The sequence below is a fragment of the Aquarana catesbeiana genome, linkage group LG05, assembly GCF_042186555.1.
Source record: "Aquarana catesbeiana isolate 2022-GZ linkage group LG05, ASM4218655v1, whole genome shotgun sequence".
In the NCBI taxonomy this organism is placed as follows: Eukaryota; Metazoa; Chordata; class Amphibia; order Anura; family Ranidae; genus Aquarana; species Aquarana catesbeiana.
In genome coordinates, this window is record NC_133328.1 from 453,142,947 (window position 1) to 453,164,488 (window position 21,542).

At 41.1% G+C, this 21,542-nt stretch overlaps 1 protein-coding gene across 1 annotated transcript in view; it reads right to left on the reverse strand.

The window, feature by feature from the left end:
• Positions 1-1,216: 1,216 nt before the first annotated feature.
• CEP192 (centrosomal protein 192) overlaps positions 1,217-21,542 on the reverse strand; it is a 417,077-nt gene continuing 396,751 nt past the window's right edge. Inside the window, 4 exon segments of the mRNA XM_073632810.1 lie at positions 1,217-2,883; positions 12,628-12,686; positions 16,446-16,569; positions 17,305-17,414. Of these exon segments, the coding sequence (XP_073488911.1) occupies positions 2,748-2,883; positions 12,628-12,686; positions 16,446-16,569; positions 17,305-17,414 (429 nt within the window). The 3' untranslated portion in view covers positions 1,217-2,747.

The window sequence follows — 21,542 nt, forward strand, 5'->3', positions numbered from 1 at the left end:
TCATCATAGGCCTTGTTGATGACTCTTCAAGTGCAGCGTTTAGGGCCAAAAAGCTAAATTTTGGTCTCATCACTCCAAATGACTTTGTGCCAGAAGGTTTAAAGCTGGTCTCTGTGCTGTTTGGCATATTGTAAGCGGTATACTTTGTGGCATTTGCGTAGTAATGGCATTCTTCTGGTGACTCGACCATGCACCCATCTTTCTTCAAGTACCTCCTTATTGTGCATCTTGAAACAGCCACACCACGTTTTCAGAGAGTCCTGTATTTCACCTGAAGTTATTTGTGGGGTTTTTTTGCATCCCAAACAATTCTCCTGGCAGCTATGGCTGAAATTTTAGTTGGTCTACCCGACCGTGGTTTCGTTTCAACAGAATCACTAATTTTCCACTTCTTGATTAGAGTTTGAACACTGCTGATTGGTATTCTCAATTCCTTGGATTTCTTTTTATATCCCTTTCCTGTTTTATACAGTTCAACTACCTTTTCCCGCAGATCCTTTGACAATTCTTTTGCTTTCCCCATGACTCAGAATCCAGAAACATCAGTGCAGCACTGGATGAAAGATGCAAGGGTCTGTCAGGAGTTCAGAAACTCAATGACCTTTTATACACACACACACCAGTTATAAGCAAACAGATCACAGGTGAGGATGGTTACCTTTAATAGCCATTCAAACCCCTTTGTGTCAACTTGTGTGCATGTTATCAGGCCAAAATCACCAGGGTATGTAAACTTTTGACCAGGGTCATTTGGGTAGTTTCTGCTGTCATTATGATTTAAAAAGAGTAAACACATTTGATTGATAATAAAATGGCTTCAGCCAAACACTAGCCATGAGTGAAAGAAACGTTTTTGTGTTATCATTCATATTCTCTGAGAAATGGTTAAGAAATCATAGATTCTGCCAGGATATGTAAACTTATGAGCACAACTGTACCAAAGAGGAAGGATCCATACTACATATTTTCTGGTTCTGCCCAGGAATCAAAGGCGTCTGGGAACAGGATGACACTGGTTATATTCAAACTGACGGGAGTTCAGATGACCTGGTGGCATTCCTCTTTCATTTGACCTCAATGCTAGTGATAGCGATAATAAAAGCACAACAAAATCATGGCAGCATTTGACATTTATTATCCGACAACCCATTAAATCTTAACAACCTAGTCCCTCAAGGCTGTAGATTTTAGAAACCAAATAAAATAAAAAAACATATCAAAAATGATAAATAACTTTATTGCTCATTTCATTTATCTTAGTTCACCAAATGTTATTAACCAGGAAAGCCTACTTCTTCAAATTGAGAACACAGCAGAAGTCTAAGGCACATTGATGGAGTCTTTGGACAAGTATTACACACACATTAAATACATGCAAAAGAACACAAACTACATTTCAAATTTACAAATCTGGGTATCAAATAGAACATTTTCACAACTGGAAAAAAAGAGCAGAGAACTGGAGAAATAAATATATTTATATCAAATGGAGAGAGCTGAAAAAGACAGAGCACGTTCGGTGTCAAACTTAAAGATATATATACACACACACTGAAAAGTGCTGATGCTTTGTAATGCACATTTACACATTCTGACACTCAGTTTGATTTAATGGGCCCAGATCAAAAAGAAAAGGAAATTTTCATGAAAAAAACCCCCCAAAAAACATCCAAACACCTCAAGTCAATGCATCTCAAAAAGCTGAACGAGCATAACTCAAAAGCCTGGTGTACTGCTTGTAGCATGTTATGCTGTTAAGTGGAGAGGTGTGAACAAGCCATAAATGTTTCTGCTACAGAATCTTACAGTGTGAGAGAAATCTCATTCCTAACCAGTGGGCTAGGGAGATGGAGGGAGAATAAAAGAGGGTTGAATAAGGCTGGCCATATATTATACAACTTTCTTATTCAATTTCCTTAAGTTTTACCTTCAACTATGTAGTACAAGGGCCTGCCTGACTGCGTACAAACTGAAAGTGTTTTGTTTGATCTCATATTTTATGGTTTTGGTAATTCTAAAAGAAAATTGTATAATCCACATTATTGGGTTTCACGTCACTATATGCAAGTCTGCAATAATACAGTATACATCCTAATCTCTTGCTCTCGACAATACTAAATGGGACTTTGGCACCACTGCCTCCAACAAAAAAATTGTTAGTGGAAATAAAACTGTGCCTTTAAAATAGTTCCACTGTACATGGACATACAACACAAACTTATTTTCAATTACATTTACATTCTCTACACAATAGCTTAGAAATGGGGTTGATTTTCTAAAACTGGAGTGGGCAAAACTGGTGCAGCTCTACATAAAAAGCAATCAGCTAACATTTTTTTGTCAAATTGAACAAGCTGAAGTTAGAAGATGACTAGCTGCTATGCACAGCTGCACCAGATTTTGCACTATCCAGTTTGAACTCCATTGTATAACCAAGGAAAGAGTACAAAATGGGCATAGGCATCTATCCTAAAGGGTATGGTATGTATAGTACTACCAAAAGTGCATCACTCAATTACAACATGAAAATTCATACGAGTTTAATCAATAAAGCTGTGCAAAATGTTAATGTGCAAAGTGCAGTAAACAGCTTTCAATTTACTGTAGTCAGGTTAGCTGAAGATGATTAGATTGGCTGGAATAGGTTACAGCACTTTGCATTTTGCCTTACTGATCCCAATAATTTATTACATTTTTCAATTCTGCATGTGAATGTCTAATAGCAACATTAGATTGTTCAGGAAACATCATCTCTTGGCCAGTGCTTCACCAACAAGTTGAATACAAATATCTTCGGCGTCTGTCTGAACAACAAGGCAACCTTCGAACTTGCCCATGGTGGATGGTTTGAATTTCACTGGTATATTGATATAGTGGTGAGGTCTATAAAAGTAAAAAAAATAAAATAAGCATCAGATCAAGGTGATCCCACAAGAACAAAAAACAAACCCATTATGAATTGAATAGACATGGTAAGCAGATAAAACTACATTGCTGTATGAGTTTCGCTTTAGAAAGGAGGTGCACTTAGAGGGAAATTATACAGCATTGACAAGTAAATTTTCAAAGATGTGGCTGCAGTGTTTGCTTAAAGCAAATATTTGCTTCACCTGTGCAGGTCAAAGCAACAAGTTTCCTCTATTGACCCCTTTCCCCAGCAGTAAAAGCTCATCTTTCCTTCATTGTGTCATTAATGGTTAACTGACTGCAATGAGAAAAGAAGTTCTATGTTAGTGCTAAGCTTGTCTAGTAGGAGCTTACACAGGCCTGAGGACCTGTTCCCCATTCTCATACGACAGCTCTAAACCCATTGCCAAGCTGTCTGAAAAGACAAAATTAAGTCACACGTCTCTATATCCAAAGTACCAGGTATTTTTTTTCACTCCTGGTGGCGGAGCAAAGAGAAAGAAAAAATAATTTTCATCTTATTTAGGTGAGGTTGAATAAAGATACAGAGCACTGGATCGCTGGGCTGTGGAGGGGGTGGCTCAGGCTCTCAGCAGCTTGCCGAGAAGATGAGCCGGGTGCTGGTCCAGTCATATGGGCCAGATTCCCGAACCTGGACTGGCTTTGTGACGTCAGCCCACTGTAGGCTGAAAACCAGTCACAGGAGTGCAGAACAAACTGCACTCCTGTGATTCACAGGAGAACAGCTGCCAAACAAGCTTTGACTCTACTCGTCCTTTAATTACAAGCACACACAGAAAGGAGATAGAACTTTAAAGGATATGAGGCGGTCACTGAAGTGAGCACACAATCAATATGGTTAAAAAAATTGTATTTATTATTGATCAAACATGATTAAAATTACATATAGAAAAACAAAGGCATTGAAATGTATGAACAATAGCACTAAGCTACAGTTAATATTTGATACTTGTTTCCAGCTAGAGTATGAATAGAGTTCAATAATCTAACATGTTTCACAGAGTTGAACCTCTGCTTCTTCAGGGAAACTCAGTATATAGCTAGTCCTTGTTAAAATGAAAGAAAAACATCACTACAATCACAACAATATATATACATATTCATCTTAGTCAAAGAAATTCATCAATGGTACATATAGAAAATAAACCATTAAAAAAAGTGCTCACCAACGTCATCAAAATATGACTATATGTTACTATGGATGAACAACGAGACTGAGGTGGTGCTTCGCAGAGCCTGGTCCAGTTAGGGACAGTTTGGATCACAGCCACCATTTACCCCCAGACCCCCCGTTGAAGGGGCTGTGGGTACCTATCGTTGCGGTGGATTTTGACCAGTGCCCCTGGGTTGGGGGGGCATACACTTCTACTCCCAAGGGGTAGAATAATTAAAGCGTATGTTAACACCCCCCCCCCCCCCCAAAAAAAAAGGATCCTTCTTTAAAGCATGTTTTATGACCCAGTACTTGTGCTGTGTCATTTGGACCCCTGTAACACCTAAAACATCTGTAAACTGACCACGGTAATCAGGGCTGCTGACCCCTGACACCATGCTCAGTTTCCGTGCCTCCGTCATCCGCAGCCCTGTCGTCATTCCTCTCTGCTCATGTGTCCTCCTCCCCCCTCCCTGTCGTCTCCTGTGTCAGGGCACGCCCCGCCCCCCTCCTGCCGCTGCTGTAATAATAGGTCTTACTTTATATAATCTGGTCTGTCTTCTAAGGATATGTCCACCTGTGTGTTGTATAAAGAAAAAAAGCTGTATTTACCTTATTTGTGAGCACTGATCAGTGGTGACGTGTAGACCCGAATCCAGCTGACCACATCGGAGGAGGCTGACAGTTTGGGAGCGACGGTGCACAGCAGGGTATCTGGCGCCCCCGCCTCGGGTCAGCACACAGCCCGGCACAGCCTCCATACCACGAAGTGCCATCCTCCTCAACCCGAAACTGACAAATCCAAGGAGAGACCGCACGTCTAGCTTCCATCTGACATGCCGGCTGTTGTAGCCGTGCCTACCAACATCCTCCAATTCGCCTGACATTTCATTGCGAGCCGCTTTCACATCCCATCAGTGAACTCTGCCATCCACAGCACAGCACAGCCCTGACATCTCACCAGCATCTGCGGCAAGTGACTTTCTCCATAGTGATTGAGCGATTCCCATTTCCCCCATATAACAAGCATTTTCATTACTTCCAAAAGTGAGTTTTTACCATTTTATTTTATTGTACATTATGTACCCATTAACATCTTTTACCAGGCTGGCGCCCTCTCTCCCTCATTCACATTCTTACTCCAGTTTGAATTGCTGCATTTGCCCCCCAATACCCTCTGGTTTGTTTTCCGGGCTTGTGGTCAAGAAGGAGCTATTTTACATATTTGGTGTGCTTGCCCAAAAGTATGAAGGCTATGGATCCCTACATATAACCTTAATGGATAGAGTTTTGGACTGCTACTGAACTAACCCCTTGAGGGAGTTTCACTTTCAGCCGCAAAACTGATCGTTTTCATTTTTGCTGCCACAAAAAGCTCATCCTTGGATGTTCCGGGTACGAAATTTTTCTGACGTATAATCGGGGTAGAACGGGATCATGATTAATGAGAAGCTATCAACCATTTCTTTAAACACCTATGAGAGGTTCCGGAAAATATAGTCACCCTAGATTTTGTATACCCAATCAAATCCAGAGGCTCTAAGCTCTCGATCACTTGTGACTCCCTTGAGACCCATGAGGGAGGGCAACCCCCTTAACCCCTATTTCCCTCACTTCATCCCCCCGCTGTCCTGTTCTTTATCCTCTCAAGACTCTTCCTCCTACTCTTGTCCTTTAGTTGCTTCGCTCCCTTTTGTGCCACTGTTAAGAGCTGAACGACTAATAGTTAAGAATCGAGATCCCCCCTCGCGATCTTAAAGCATTTTCCCGATTCTATGCAAAGAGTTCTCTGCTCAAACCGACAGCTGTCAAAAAAGCAAAAAACTAAAAAAAACTAACAGGCAGTCTGCCAAGTTTCACAACATTCCTCAGCCATTGAGCCAACTATAATCATTGTAACATTTTGTTCTTTAGATCAAAGGAATGAACTTCGGTCTGTAAATGAGCGAAGTTTAATCACTTAAAGACTAAACCTTTTCTGACACTTGTTGGTTTCAAGTTAAAATGATTTTTTGCTAGAAAATTACTTAGAATTTCCAATATTATATATATATTTATTTAACAGAGACCCTAGAGAATAAAATGGTGGTTGTTGCAATATTTTATGTCACACTGTATTTGCGCAGCAGTCTTTCAAATGCAATTTTGGAAAAAAATAAAATTTAATGAATTAAAAAAAAAAAAACTACAGTAAAGTTAGCCCAATTTTTTAAAAGAATGTGAAAGATGTTACGCCGTGAGAATCATGAGAGAATTGTGATACATGGAAAATTAGGTTTAATGTAGAAAAATGTAAAATAATGCATTTGGGTGGCAAAAATATGACTGCAATTTATACACGGGGGAAGAACCTCTGGGGGAATCTAGGATGGAAAAGGACCTGCAGATCCTAGTAAATGATAGGCTTAGCAATGGCATGCATGCGATGTCAAGCTGCTGCTAACAAAGAAAACAGAATATTGGCATGCATTAAAAAGGGGATCAACTCCAGGAGATAAAATGATAATTCTCACGCTTTACAAGACTTTGGTCCGGCCGCACCTAGAGTATGCTGTCCAGTTCTGGGTACCTGTCCTCAGGAAGGATGTACTAGAAATGGAGCGAGTACAAAGAAGGGCAACAAAGCAAATAAAGGGTCTTGGAGGATATTTATGAAGAAAGGTTGCGAGCACTGAACTTATTCTGTCTGGAGAAGAGACGCTTGAGAGGGAATATGATTTCAATTTACAAATACCATACTGGTGACCCCACAATAGGGATAAAACTTTTTTGCGAAAGGGAGTTTAACAAGACACGTGGCCACTCATTAACATTTGAAGAAAAGAGGTTTAATCTTAAACTATGTAGAGGGTTCTTTACTGTAAGAGCGGAAAGGAAGTGGAATTCCCTTTCACAGGCGGTGGTTACAGCGGGGAGCATCGATAGTTTCAAAAAACGATTAGATAAGCACCTGAACCACAACATACAGGGATATACAATGTAATACTGACATATAATCACACACACTGGTTGGACTTGATGGACTTGTGTCTTTTTTCAACCTCACCTACTATGTAACTATGTGATCTTTATTCTAAGCAAAAAAAAAATTGTGAGTCTCATTTTGGCCAGAATCGTGTAACTCTAATTTGAATACTGTGATCATATCTCCCATGCTCCTTTTCTCCAGGTAAAATAAGTTTAATTCAAGGACAGTCTTCCTGAGGATTGGTGACTATAACTGAACTGCCTAGTCAAGATGAGGTTAAACCAATTTGGTAAAGTGGTAGAATTATAGTTTTATCTCTTGGGTAAATACCCTTTTTTATGCATGATAATAGTCTTCTAGCCTTGCTCGCTGCACCTTGGCATTGCATGCCATTTCTAGCATGCAATGCCTTAAATAATAATCTCCCTTAAATAATTATCTTGCATACATATTATCATCTCCCAAATGCATAACTTTACATTTTCCAATATTAGGCCCCATCCGTCACCTATATATCCCATTCCCAATGTGCGGCGCTAAAAGTAATTTGATTAATCAAATGCAGGGTGACACAAATATGGATAAAATATACAACAAATATATAACCTATGAAGTAAAATTAACGTATCCCAAACACAGTGCAAGTGCTCAATTGTGAATGAATATATATATATATATATATACATATACACACACTGTCTAAGATAAAGTGCAAGTGCTCAGTGTATTTGTACACAATCCTCAATGGTGTTTTGAAGCAAAAAGTATTGGTAGTCCAAAATAACAGCAAAGAAATAGGTGGAAAGTGGTGTCTTCATGCAGTGTGCACTCTCCCCCACCAGGTGTACCCTTACCTTAAGGGCATTAAAATTAGTGGTTACAGCTTAGTGGCAACAGCTTAGATGATCATCCTGTGTTTTTCTCATCCATACAGTGGCTGGTTAACTTTAAACATAGATCCCATATTCCTTCCACCTCCTGGCAAAAACCCTGATCAACAAAGCCACAACTTCCTCCTGGTCTTTCAGTAACCACCTCATATGCATACAAGGATTAACAGAGGTGTGCAATAGTGCAATTCCGTTTTACAAAGGATTTAATATCAACGTAAGCGGCACAGTGGTGTAGTGGGTAGCACTCTCGCCTAGCAGTAAGAAGGGTCACTGGTTCGAATCCCAACCACGACACTACCTGCCTGGAGTTTGCATGTTCTCCCTGTGTCTGTGTGGGTTTCCTCCGAGTACTCCGGTTTCCTCCCACACTCCAAAGACATGCTGGTAGGTTAATTGGATCCTGTCTAAATTGGCCCTAGTATGTATGAATGTGAGTTAGGGACCTTAGATTGTAAGCTCCTTGAGGGTGTAGGGACTGATGTGAATGTATAACGTATATGTAAAGCGCTGCATAAATTGACGGCGCTATATAAGTACCTGAAATAAATAAAATAAATAAATATAGCTCTCCCAGAGGAAGTCACGAGGTGTGATGAAACTGGTAGGAGGAGCTTGACTGGCTGACACAGGAAGTGCTGTGGAGAAGCAGGACAGGGGAAACGCCGTACACCGGGGCTGCAGATCTGCATACAGGTGACGATCTCACCCCCAACATATCTGCACACTTTTAATGCATCTTTTTATTATATTAACCACTTGCCACCCGCCATATAGCAATATGACGTCGGCAAAGTGGTTGTGATATCCTGACCGGAGATCATATGACGTCGCCAGGATATCAAGCCGCTACCCACCCCCGGGAGCACGCATCGCAGCGATCGTTGTTGCGGTGTGTCAGTCTGACACACCACAACTCCGATCTAGGGTAAAGAGTCTCTGACAGACTCTTTACCACGTGCTCACGATGTAAACAAGAAGAGCCGTTGATCGGCTTTTTCTCACTCGCGTTTGCCAGCTCCTCTGACAGGGGGGTCTGTGCTGATTGATTATCAGCACAGCCCACCCCGAGGATGCCCACACTGGACCACCAAGGATGTCACCACCTAGTATGTCACCCTAGACAACCAGGGATGCCAATCAGTGCCCACAATGGGCATCACTGATTGGCAGGCATTGTTTGGCACTGATTGGCATCCATCAGCGCCACCTTTCAGTGCCCATCCGTGCCACCTTTCAGTGCCCATCAGTCCTGCATATCAGTGCCACCTTATCAATACCTGTCAGCACCCATCACTGAAGGAGAAAACTTACTCATTTACAAAGTTTTCTAACAAACAAAAAAAACTTTTTTCAAAATTTTCAGTCTGTTTAGCAGAAAAAAAAAAAAAAATCCCAGAGGTGATCAAATACCACCAAAAGAAAGCTCTATTTGTGGGAACAAAATGATAAAAATTAGGTTTGGGTACAGTGTAGCATGACCGCACAACTCTCATTCAAAGTGCGACAGCGCTGAAAGCTGGTCTGGGCAGGAAAGTATATAAGTGCCCGGTACTGAAGTGGTTAAATGTGAGTGTAAATATATGAGCTTAAGTTGACAGTAAATTATTTTTAAAACTGAATTACACGCCTCTGTTATTCCTTGTATGCATATGAAGTGGTTACTGAAAGACAAGGAGGAAGTTGTGGCTTTGTTGATCAGCGCTTTCACCAGGTGGAAGGAATATGGGATCTATGTTTAAAGTTAACCAGCCACTGTATGGATGAGGAAAACGCAGGATGATCATCTAAGATGTTGCCACTAACTACAGGCTTAATTTTAAAGCCCTCAAGGTGAGGGTATAACTGGTGGGGGAGAGTGCACACTGCATGAAGACACCATTTTTCACCTATTTCTTAAATATATATATATATATATATATATATATATATATATATATATATATATAAACATATATATATACATACACACACACACACACACACATATATATACATACACACACACAATTGAGCACTTGCACTGTTTGGGATACGTTTATTTTACTTCATAGGCTATATATTATTTGTTTTATATTTTATCCAATATTTGTGTCACCCTGCATATGATTAATCGAATTACTTTTAGCGCCATACATTGGGATATATATGTTTGCATGGTCACATTTTAAGTGTGGGGAGTGTTGGCAGCTATTCTAGTTTGGTTGACACCTTTTTATTGAATTTTCATTTTCTTGATGTTTTACTTTGGCAGCTCACGAGGTTTATATTTGTACCCATCTGTCACCTAGCTGTCCATTTATTTTTACCAAGGTCTTCTTGTAAAGTTGCTATATATCCTGTTGCAAAATTGTTGCCCTGCAAAGCTTGGTATCAGCAAACACTGAAAAACTGTTTATTCCAACCTCTAAATCATGGGCACATTTCACACAACTCTAGACCATTCAGGATATAAGCCATTTATCGGTACCTTGGAAGTGCTCCTGTTCTAGATTCCATGTACATACAATTAAATTAATGCCAATAGAATGGAGATTGTAAATTAAGGTGCAACTATGGCCAATGGCTCCCGCTGCTATCAATCTATTTAATAAGCACTCGAGACAACGCCTGGAGCTGCTGTGCTAGTCGCTGGAATGATCGGGTTCATAAAAATTAAAGGGGGGCTGCTGCACTACAGAAGATTTTCAACCACTTCAGCCCCGGAAGATTTGGCTGCTCACTAACCAAGCCATTTTTTGCGATACAGCACTGCGTCGCTTTAACTGACAATTGCGCGGCCGTGCGACGTTGTACCCAAACAAAATTGATGTCCTTTTTTCCCCACAAATAGAACTTTCTTTTGGTCACATTTGATAGTCTCTGCGTAAAAAAAAAATTAAAAAAAAATATATATATATATTTTGTACTTTTTGCTATAATAAATACCCCCATTTTTTTTTTTTGTAAGAAAAGCGAATTTTTTTCCTCAGTTTAGTCCAATATGTATTCATCTACATATTTTTGGTAATAAAAAAAAAAAAAAAAAATCGCAATAAGCGTATATTGATTGGTTTGCGCAAAAGTTATAGCATCTACAAAATAGGGGAAAGATTTATGGCATTTTAAAATTTTTTTTAGTAACGTCGGTGATCAGCGATTTTTATTGAGACTGCGCCATTATGGCGGACAGATCGGACACTTCTGACATTTTTTGGGACCATTTGCATTTATACAGCGATCAGTGCTATAAAAATGCACTGATTACTGTGCAAATGTTACTGGCAGGGAAGGGGTTGACACCAGGGGGCGATTCAAGGGGTTAACTGTGTTCCCTAGGGAGTAACTGTGGGGGGAGGGGACTGACTGAGTGAGGAGGCTGATCGTTGCGCATACAAAGTATGAACAAAAGATTGCTCTCCTCACACTCTGACAGTACGGAGATCTGTCTGTTTACATTGACAGATCTCCGTTCTGTCTCTGTGTGGAGCGATTGCGGGTGAGTAGCGTTCATCGCGACTGCCGGGCACGTGCATCGGCTCCAGTGTCGCGGGCGCCTCCTAGTGGTCAAAAGGCGAACAGACGTTCAGTTATGTAGGTACGCCCAGGGGAGCCAACCTGCCGCAGTACAAATGTGGTGGCCTGTCGGGAAGGGGTTAAACGGTAGGAAAGTCATACATGTTGTATAGGTGTCAAAGAACAATACACTGCAGAACTTTAACCTCCCTGGCGGTATGATTATTTCGGATTTTAGGTGCTGAAAGCGGTACAATTAGTTTGCATGGAAATTTGGCGTTTTATATTGTAGGCCTGTAATTCTTAACAATAACACACTTAAATCTGTCCAAACAAGAGAGTCTAGTAGATATCCCAGGTATGATGAAGTTTGAAACACAAAAAAACATAAATTATAATATAATAAATAAATATAAATAAAAAAAAATTGCAATATAATAATAATAAAATAAATTTCCCCACGATTCACTATTGCTCAATTCTGCAAGTGTTCTAATTTACTATCACTGTTTTCTAGCTGATCTAAAGCCACTTTTGACATAAAGGGACACTTTTTGGTTGCTATGGACAATCTCCAGTTTCCAGGCAGAAAGAACAGTATATATAATATAAAACTGCATGCAGGGCATGGGCCAAAGCACTGGGGACAAAAGGGATGTGAAATAATTTCATACAGTACTGTAATCTGTAAGACTACAGTACTGTATGTGTTATGGTTTATACATTTTTTTGAATTTGCAGCCAGGCTCCACCCCCGTGCGTCGCAACGCTCGCAGGGAACGGAGCCTGGCACGGAGAGGCTTCGGAGAAGACAGAGCCCGCAGACACAGCGGGGGGACATCGCAGGATCCTGGGGACAAGGTAAGTATACCGCACCAGGATCCTGCAATGTAATTTCGAGTGTGGCTCGGGGTTACCGTTAATGGGACTGAAATTTAACCCCGAGCCACACTCGGGATTACCGTCAGGGAGGCTACCAAAGGTTTAAACACTGTAAACCATCATTTAGAGAACAGGTTAACTTCAAGCAGTTGGTAAAAAACACACTTTGATAATGTTTAAAAGAAGAAACCCAAAATGGGTACACAGCACAACAAATGCAGACTTCATACACATGCTAATTGGCTAATGGAACATAACCCATTCATATGGAAGTACAATTTTCAATATCAAAACAAGTACTGTGAGCTTACCTCAATGAATATTTGGAATGCTTCATGTGAAATGGCTCTTTAGGACTAACAAATTTCAGCTGCAAATCAATACAAGATGCAGTAAACACCCACATGCATATCTTAGTATTAATAAAACATGCACAGATTCAATGCGGAGGAAATCATTGCAAACTCATGTCAGATGTGTTATTGTTAACAAGTCAGGTCAATATTAATAAGCTTCCTACAGACAGCGAAACCTTTGGAAGCTCTTGACCACATACAGGTTTTAGATTACAATATATTAACCCATTCCCACCATGTGCACACATATATGAGGCCTCACAGAAAGGGGATGTTCTTCCATTGAGCTAATTTATTTTGGGTAGTTCTTTGGTGGTAGGTTATGGTAATATTAAGAAATATACAGTTACATTTTTAAATTGATTTATTTTTAACTTATTTGTGCTAGTTTTCCTTTGATAAAAATCAATTGGGACAGATCCATTACCATTTCCCACGAAATGAAAGCCAATTTGTCCTGCAAAAAACAAGGTATAATCGACCTGGATACACTAAGTAGTTGCGATATGCATAGTTCGGCTAAGACAGGTCAAATTAGCAAAACTGTGTTCTGGCATTAGGTTTGTCACAAAGGGATTAGGCACCTTTTAAAAGCAAACTGCATAAAAGATCAGGATATCCATTTTAAAAACCATACAACTGAACACTAGGAACAAACCTGAATATTTCTTTAAAGCAATTGTAAAGTCTTTTTTTTTACTAAAATGATAAACATGTTATACTTACCTGCTCTGATAGTACTGCACAGAGCAACACCAAACATCCTCTTCTGGGGTCCTCCACCAGTGCTCTCAGCTCAACCTCATGTGTGTGTGTGCACCCACTGCTTGCCGAGCTGGACGGTATGTGTTCGTGCGGCTCCGGACAAAAGTTTTGAGCCTTACACAAATTTTCACAAAGTCTGCCAGCTCAGTTTTTATCACAGCAATTTGCATGTATATTCCATAAAGTTATGAAGAGTGATCAGATGAATTGCAAATAATCGCAAAGTCCCTCTTTGCTATTGAAAATGAACTTAATCCAATAAAAAACATTTCCACTGCATTTGTGAAGGCGGCTTCAGGGCCCCCAAGAAGGTCCAGCAAGCACCAGGACAGTCTCCTACAGTTGATTCAGCTGTGGAATCGGGGCACCACCAGTGCAGAGCTTGTTAAGGAATGGCAGCAGGCAAGGGTGAGTGCATATGCATGCACAGTGAGAAGACTTTTGGAGGATGGCCTGGTGTCAAGAAGGGCAGCAAAGAAGACACTTCTCTCCAGGAAAAACATCAGGGACAGACTGATATTCTGCAAAAGGTACAGGGATTGGACTGCTAAGGACTGGGGTAAAATATATTTTTCTCTGATGAATCCCCTTTCCAATTATTTGGAGCATCCGGAAAAAACCTTGCCCGGAGAAGAAAAGGTGAGCGCTACCATCAGTCCTGTGTCATGTCAACAATAAAGCATCCTGAGACCATTCATTTGTCGGGTTGCTTCTAAGCCAAGGGAGTGGGCTCACTCACAATTTTGCCTAAGAACACAGCCATAAATAAAGAATGGTAAAAAAACATCCCCCCGAGAGTAAACTCTCCCAACCAGGAACAATGCCTTTCCCAGCATGATTACTATTATTATACGCGATGATGGAGCACCTTGCCATAAGGCAAAAGTGATAACTAAATGGCTTGGGGAACAAATCATGGAAACTTTGGGTCCATGGCCAGGAAACTCCCCAGACCTTAATCCCATTGAGAACTTGGGCTCTGTCCTCAAGAGACAGCTGATCAAAAAAACCCCCACAAATTCTAACAAACTCCAAGCATTGATTATGCAAGAATGGGTGCCATCAGTCAGGATGTGGCCCAGAAGTTGATCAACAGAATGCCAGGGTGATTTGCAGAGGTCTTGAAAAAGAAGGGTCAACACTGCAAATATTGACTCTTTGCATAAACTTAATATAATTGTCAATATAAGCCTTTGGCATTTATGAAATGCTTGTAATTGTACTTCAGTATACCATAGTAACATCTGACAAAAGGGTCTAAAAACACTGAAAAAGTGTGAAAATTTATATTTGTGTCACTCAAAACTTTTGGCCACGGCTGTAGACACACACACACACACACACACACACACACACACACACACACACACACACACACACACCCCTTCCTTAAACCCGCCCCCTCACAGGATTTGATTGACGCAAGATTCAGATAAGTATACAAGAGGGCAACAGAGTTACAGGGACATTTTTTACTTTCATTCAGGTAATGCACTAAGGTAAAAAAAAATGTGTTGCATTTAGAACCACTTTAAAGCGTTTTTTTTTACCCTCCCCTGTCCCTAAACACTTACCTGACACCTTCCTGTCTGCAGCATTGCCATTACCTCTTATCACAGGAGACTTTGGCTGGGTGGTTCCTGCTGCTATCAGTCAAATCCTGCGAGGAGTGTGAGGAGGGAGGGGGATATGGCTGAGCCGCAATGTGCGTCTACAGACACACACTCCCCAGCTCTGGCACACCCCCACACAGGTGCCCCCAAAGCACAAAGCTTACTGAGAAGGCACGCACAAGGAGTAGAGAGTACGGGCAGGGAACTCTAGAAAAGATGTTGGGTAAGGGACCACCTGGGCAATACCAATGCACAGAGCAGATAAGTCGAACATCTTTTTTATTTTAAAATAAAAAAGCCTTTACAATCACTTTAAAATTATTAGTGTAGCTCTGGTTTAAGGATACACATTAAAGTGGTTGTAAACCCCATTCATGAAATCTGACCTGGGTATACAGGTGCATCTCATAAAATTAGAATATCATCAAAAACAATTAAATTATTTTAGTAGATCAATTTAAAAAGTTAAACTCACTTTTGCCTACATACCACGCTGCACTGATGCAGTAATTCGTGCAAAAGGAGCTCCGACCAAGTATTGAGTGCATACTATACTGTACATGGACACGCTTTTCAGTAAGCCAATATTTCCTATTAAAAATCCTTTTATTGGTCTTATGTAATATTCTCATTTTCTGAGATACAGAATTTTGGGTTTTCACTAGTTGTAAGCCATAATCAAAATGAAAAAGAAATGCTTGAAATGCATAACTGTTTGTAAAACATCTATATAAAATATAAGAGTTTCACTTTTTGAATTGAATTACTGAAATAAATTAACTTTTTGATATTCAAATTTTATGAGATGCACCCATATATTTGTAGTGTGTACTTATCTCTCTCCAAAACTCCAAGTCCTGTGTCTGCTTTGTTCTTCCGTTATCAGCAGAGTCACTTCTGACAAAATCCCCAACACAGGAGATAAAAGCAGCTGGAAATTTGTGTCAATGAGGGTTCCTACAGATAGATAAGCAGAGAGCTTGTCTATTCACAGTACAGCTCTGCATGCTCCTTCATTCCTCAGCCTTTCCTCCAAACAGCTCTCACACAATGTATGCCCAGACCCCACACCCACTGCCAAAACAGGAAGAAAGATTTCCAACATGATGTGCACTTTCTAAAGAGTGTAGACAGCTGAAGACAGCAGATATACATGTAAAACTTATGTAGGGAGATGTGTATCTTCTGAGGCTATTTACTTCACTATAGGAGAGGGTTTACAAGCACTTTAATAAAAGGGCAATTAAGCACACGGGGCATGTTAAATTTATCAGTTCCATTTAAATCTCAATACTCAGAAGCAAGTTGTCCATCTACAGTTATGTTCCCCGGATTACTTTAGGCTTTCCAAAAGTTATTTTGAAAGTTAAAGAAAAAAAACACAAAAAATCTTACCATGTATGTTGTAAAAGAGTTGTTTCGTAGGTTTACTTTTAACGTACTGGATTCACCAACTGGTGTAGGAGGAAAAGCGTATAACTGGTCTGAAGCAAAAACTCCCTTGGCAGTTACATCTTGCCTGGGAATCAAAATACAAGAGTTTAGGTAGAGCTATGAGCAAAACATTTTTTCCCCCCATTTTGGATAGAGAGGGCTATAACGCTAACAGTTTTATCCAAAACATGACGTAGGAGGAAATTCATACAAAGTGAGGGAAACCTGGTGTGCCAGAACTAGTGTTCCCATTGGAAGATTGCCCTTCTATTAGTGTTCTGATGTCAACTCTATCCAAATCAAACTAGCATAGTAGGAATGCAACTATGCCTTAAAGTGGTTGTAAACTTGAGGATAAAAAAAACAAACAAAAATAAACAACCTGCAAGACAAAGGCATAGCTCATTATGAAATTCCTATCCTAGAACGAAGCTGTTGCAGCAGTCCCCGTACACTGATGTGACGGGCGACATGTCTCCGGAATGTTACTTCCGGGTTTGCGGGCTCCAGCGCTGTGAGCAGGAGCCTGCTGTGCCGCCAGTCATGGCACAGCAGCTGAAGAAATGGCATGAATGAGCAATTTCTTCAGTGCGCATGAGCCGATAAAGTTGGCACATGCGGATACAGTGAATATCTCCCAAACTGTGCAAGTTTAGGAGAAATTCACACAGGTAAGTTGCCTACAGTTAAGCCTTATTATAGGCTTACCTGTAGGCAAAAGTGGTTATAAAGGGTTTACAACCACTTTAATGAACCACTAAAAATTAAGGCGTTACATAGGATTATGAACATCTATTTTACAAATAAAGTTATTACATACACAGTTCTCAATGAAGAAGCTTCAGAGCCGGATCTTCTTCTTGGATGGACTGGAACTTCTGTATTTACTGAAGCATGAGCTCTCACCAACACATTTTCAATCGTAGTACCCTTTAGAAGAAGATAACAGTCAGCCATGCTTTTAATCATTTCAAAATACAAACACAACACCCACCCACAACACCTGCATAAAATTGGACTTCTTTATCTGCAGTTTTCCTAAACTGCAGGGGAATAAAGCCAACCTGTTCTTGTTGCAATGCCAAGGAAACTCCCATTCAGGAATATCTATTTGTCTGAAATCTCATCATACAGCACAGGACTTTCATGCAATGCCCACTCCATGAGACTCGTGTTTTTGTTTTTTTTAACAAGAGGAGGAGTGATCAAGACACAAGGGGTGGAAGTGCATGTGTCCTGTACTATATTGCAAGATAAGGAAAGTACAGGAAAGTCATAATTCCTGTTATCTTAAAGTGATTGTAAATATTCACCTTGTAAAACAACCCATTCAGTTTAAAATAGAAATGAAAGGCAACACATTTTTGTATACAGTGCCTTGAAAAAGTATTCATACTCCTTGAAATTTTCTACATTTTGTCATGTTACAACCAAAAACGTACAGTTGTGCTCATAAGTTTACATACCCTGGCAGAATTTATGATTTCTTGGCCATTTTTCAGAGAATATGAATAACACAAAAACTTTTCTTTCACTGTGGTAAGTGTTTGGCTGAAGCCATTATCAATCAACTGTTTACTCTTTTTAAATCATAATGGCAACAGAAACTACCCAAATGACCCTGATCAAAAGTTTACATACCCCAGTTCTTAACCAGTTCAGATCCGCGCTATAGCCAAATGACGGCTACAGCGCGGATCTACATTGCCAGGACTACGTTTATTGATGTTGTCCCTTTTCCTCGCTCTCGTGAGCGCGCATTGGGGAAAATCTGTGTTGGCCGAATCCCTTGGACACAGCCAATCACAGATTGCTGTAAATGGCCAATCACAGCGCGATCGCCATGGCCAATGAGAGATGATCTCAAATGTAAACATATGAGATCATCTCTCATTGCCGGCTCTCTCTCCTTACAAAGACAGCGTATGAGGAGAGAGAGCTTCTGTGAACAATGAGTTTATTTTAGAGTAGAAAAAAAAGTGTGCCCAAACAGTGCCCACAGTGACAAATAGCATCTATAGCTAGTGCCATCTGTGCCCACTTGTGCCACCAGTGCCCATCTGTACCATCTCATCAGTGCCCATCTGTACCACCTCATCAGTGCACATCTGTGCAATCAGTGCCCATCTGTGCCGCCTCATCAGTGCCCATCTGTGCCATCAATGCCACCTCATCAGTGCAGGCTTAGCACACACCTGTGCAGTCTCATCACCACCAGCAACCATGTACACAAAAAGCTTTTCCACCGAGGAGGCATGCCAAACTATATCAACGGCGACGAGAGCAACGGGGAGCTCTCTTTTTCGGATTCCCTTTCCAATTTGGATTCTGATGTAAATTATGAGCCAGTCTTCAGTAGTGGAACACTGACAGACTCAGAGGAGGAAGATATTCGGCCCGCCAAACGAAGACGTTCTGGTGAGGAGGCAGTGGCATCCACCAGCACCGCAGTGCCATCCACCAGCACCTCAGCAAGAAAGGCCAAGTACCAGTGGGGTGTCACCTCAGCCCCAAAGGGTTAGGACCCATGCCAGCCTTCCCTATGCCCTTCAGAACCCCTTGTGGCTTCCTCCTAATTCAGGAGAAGCTAATGTTCCCCCTTTCACTGTCCAGCCAGGAGTCCAGGTAGACACGGAGAATTTTACCCCAATTCATTTTTTTAATTTAAGTTTTACGGACGATATGTTGGCCTCAATTGTGGTCCAGTGCAACCTGTATGCACAGCAATTTATTTTGCAAAATCCAACATCATATCATGCCCGTCCGTACGAGTAGAGAGACCTAACAGTGGAGGAGTTCAAGGTTTTTTTGGGGCCTCACATTTAGAATGGGACTCACCAAAAAAAAAAAAAAAAAAAATCAACTGCGTTCCTATTGGTCAACCCACCCCATCCCACCACATGCCGCTCTTCTCCGCGGTAATGCCCAGAACCAGGTATCTGATGATCATGAGGTTCCAACATTTCAGTACCCAGTGCCCTCCCCAGAATGACCCAAATTATGATAGGCTTTACAAAATTCGGCCAATACTAAATTATTTTTCGGAAGTATTCCCCCAGCTGTTTACCCCAGAGCAACACATATGTGTGGATGAGTCCCATGTTAAATTTAGCGGTAGGCTTAATATTAGCAATTTATCCCTAGAAAAAGGGCCCGCTATGGGGTGAAGGTGTACAAATTATATGACCGAGCCACAGGGTACACATATGCCTTCATAGTGTACAAAGGGAAGGACACCCAGCTGCAGCCCCCTAATTGCCCGGACTACTTGGGAACCAGTAGGAAAGTTGTTTAGGACCTCATATACCCCCTACTAGAGAAAGGCTACCACCTGTATGTAGACAACTTCTACACATCTCTGCCCGTTCCACAACCTTCACCGGAAGAAGACGCCAGCATGTGGCACAGTGAAAAACAATCGGAAGGGCTTTCCTCAAAGTCTTGTCAATAAGAAGTTGAGAAAAGGAGAAACAGCAAGTCTGCAAAACAAGGAGATTCTGGCAGTGAAGTGGAGGGACAGAAGGGATGTCTACATTTAGTCTTCCATCCACAATAACACCTACGTGGAAATCCCCAGAAGGAATGGCCCCATTCAAAAACCAACATGCATCCATGAATACAATTTGTTTATGGGGGGAATCGACTTCAACGGCCAAATGTTGGAACCATACCATTGGTATAAAAAAGTAGCAATTTATTTTTTTCAATTGGCCATATTCAATTGCTATATCATTTACCGCAACTCCACCCAAAACCCCCAACCCTTCCTTGGCTACCAGGAGGAAATTTACACTGCCCTTATATTCCCAAACGGCCCACCAGAAAACATCTGATCCGATGTTCTTTGTAGACTCTCTGAACGCTACTTTCCAGATGTACATACAGCTGCCTGATCTGGAACTGACCCTGGACTGTTATTCGACCATGTTTCTGCCTACCCATTCTGTACATACCTCTGCCTGACCTGGAACTGACCTTGGACTGTTTGAGCATGTTATTTGCCTGCCTCTTGGACTGTTCTTGTACCCTGCAACTGCACTAGTGGGATTCAACACAGGGGTCTCACATATGTGAGAGGCTCCAGAATAGTTTTTCTGGATGAAGAAAACTATTTTCTTTGTTTTCTCATTCCTAGATTAGGGTCTGGAGACTTGGAGGCTTCAAAGAGATTTGGGTGGGAGAAGCCTCTACCCCTGTCCCCATTCTGTCCTGAAAGAGGCCCTACTTCTGCCTGCTGCCTGTAGGACTTACTGCCGTCATGCCTCTGTCTGTCGCACTGACCACAACACATGGACCATGTTCCTGCCTACTACCAGAACCAATATTTTTAGCACTGCTGACAATATCTCTGCCTGCACTGACCCTGGACTGTATACGGACAGTATCCCTGCCTGCTGCCTGAAAAATTGTGTTTGCTGTTGCTGAACAAGTCCCTTCCTGCTGCCTGGACCAGTGCTATCCTCCTGTGGACAACTGTGCTACTAAAACCACAGGTAATCTTTTGTTTACCCTTTGCTCAGCATAATGTATTTTGGGGTGTAATTCTTGGTATGTATATGGTATGTGCCCCTGGAACACCTGACAGTGTTCCTTGCATGTTGGATCTCTGTATGTAGCCAGGATGTGTAAAGGTCTCACACATGTGGTATTGCCATACTCAGAAGGAGTGGCAGAATGTATTTTGGGGTGTCATTTTTGCTATGTAAAACTTCTGGAAAAAAATGAACCATTCAAAAGACTCATTTTGCCTCAGATTATACGTTGGGGTGTTAGCTTTTCAAAATGGGGTCATTTTCTGGGCGTTTTCATTGTCCTGGTGCTCCAGGGCCTTCAAAATTGTAATAGGTGGTTGAGAAATGAAATGTGTAATTTATGCTCCTAGAACACCTGAAGGTGCTACTTCAATGTTAGGCCTCTGTATGTGGTCAGGCTGTGTAAAAGTCTCACACATGTGGTTTTGTTATACTCAGGAGTAGCAGAATGTATTTCGGGGTGTTATTTTTGCTATGTAAATGCTATGTGTTGGAAATATCTTATAAACAGACAACTTTGTGTAAA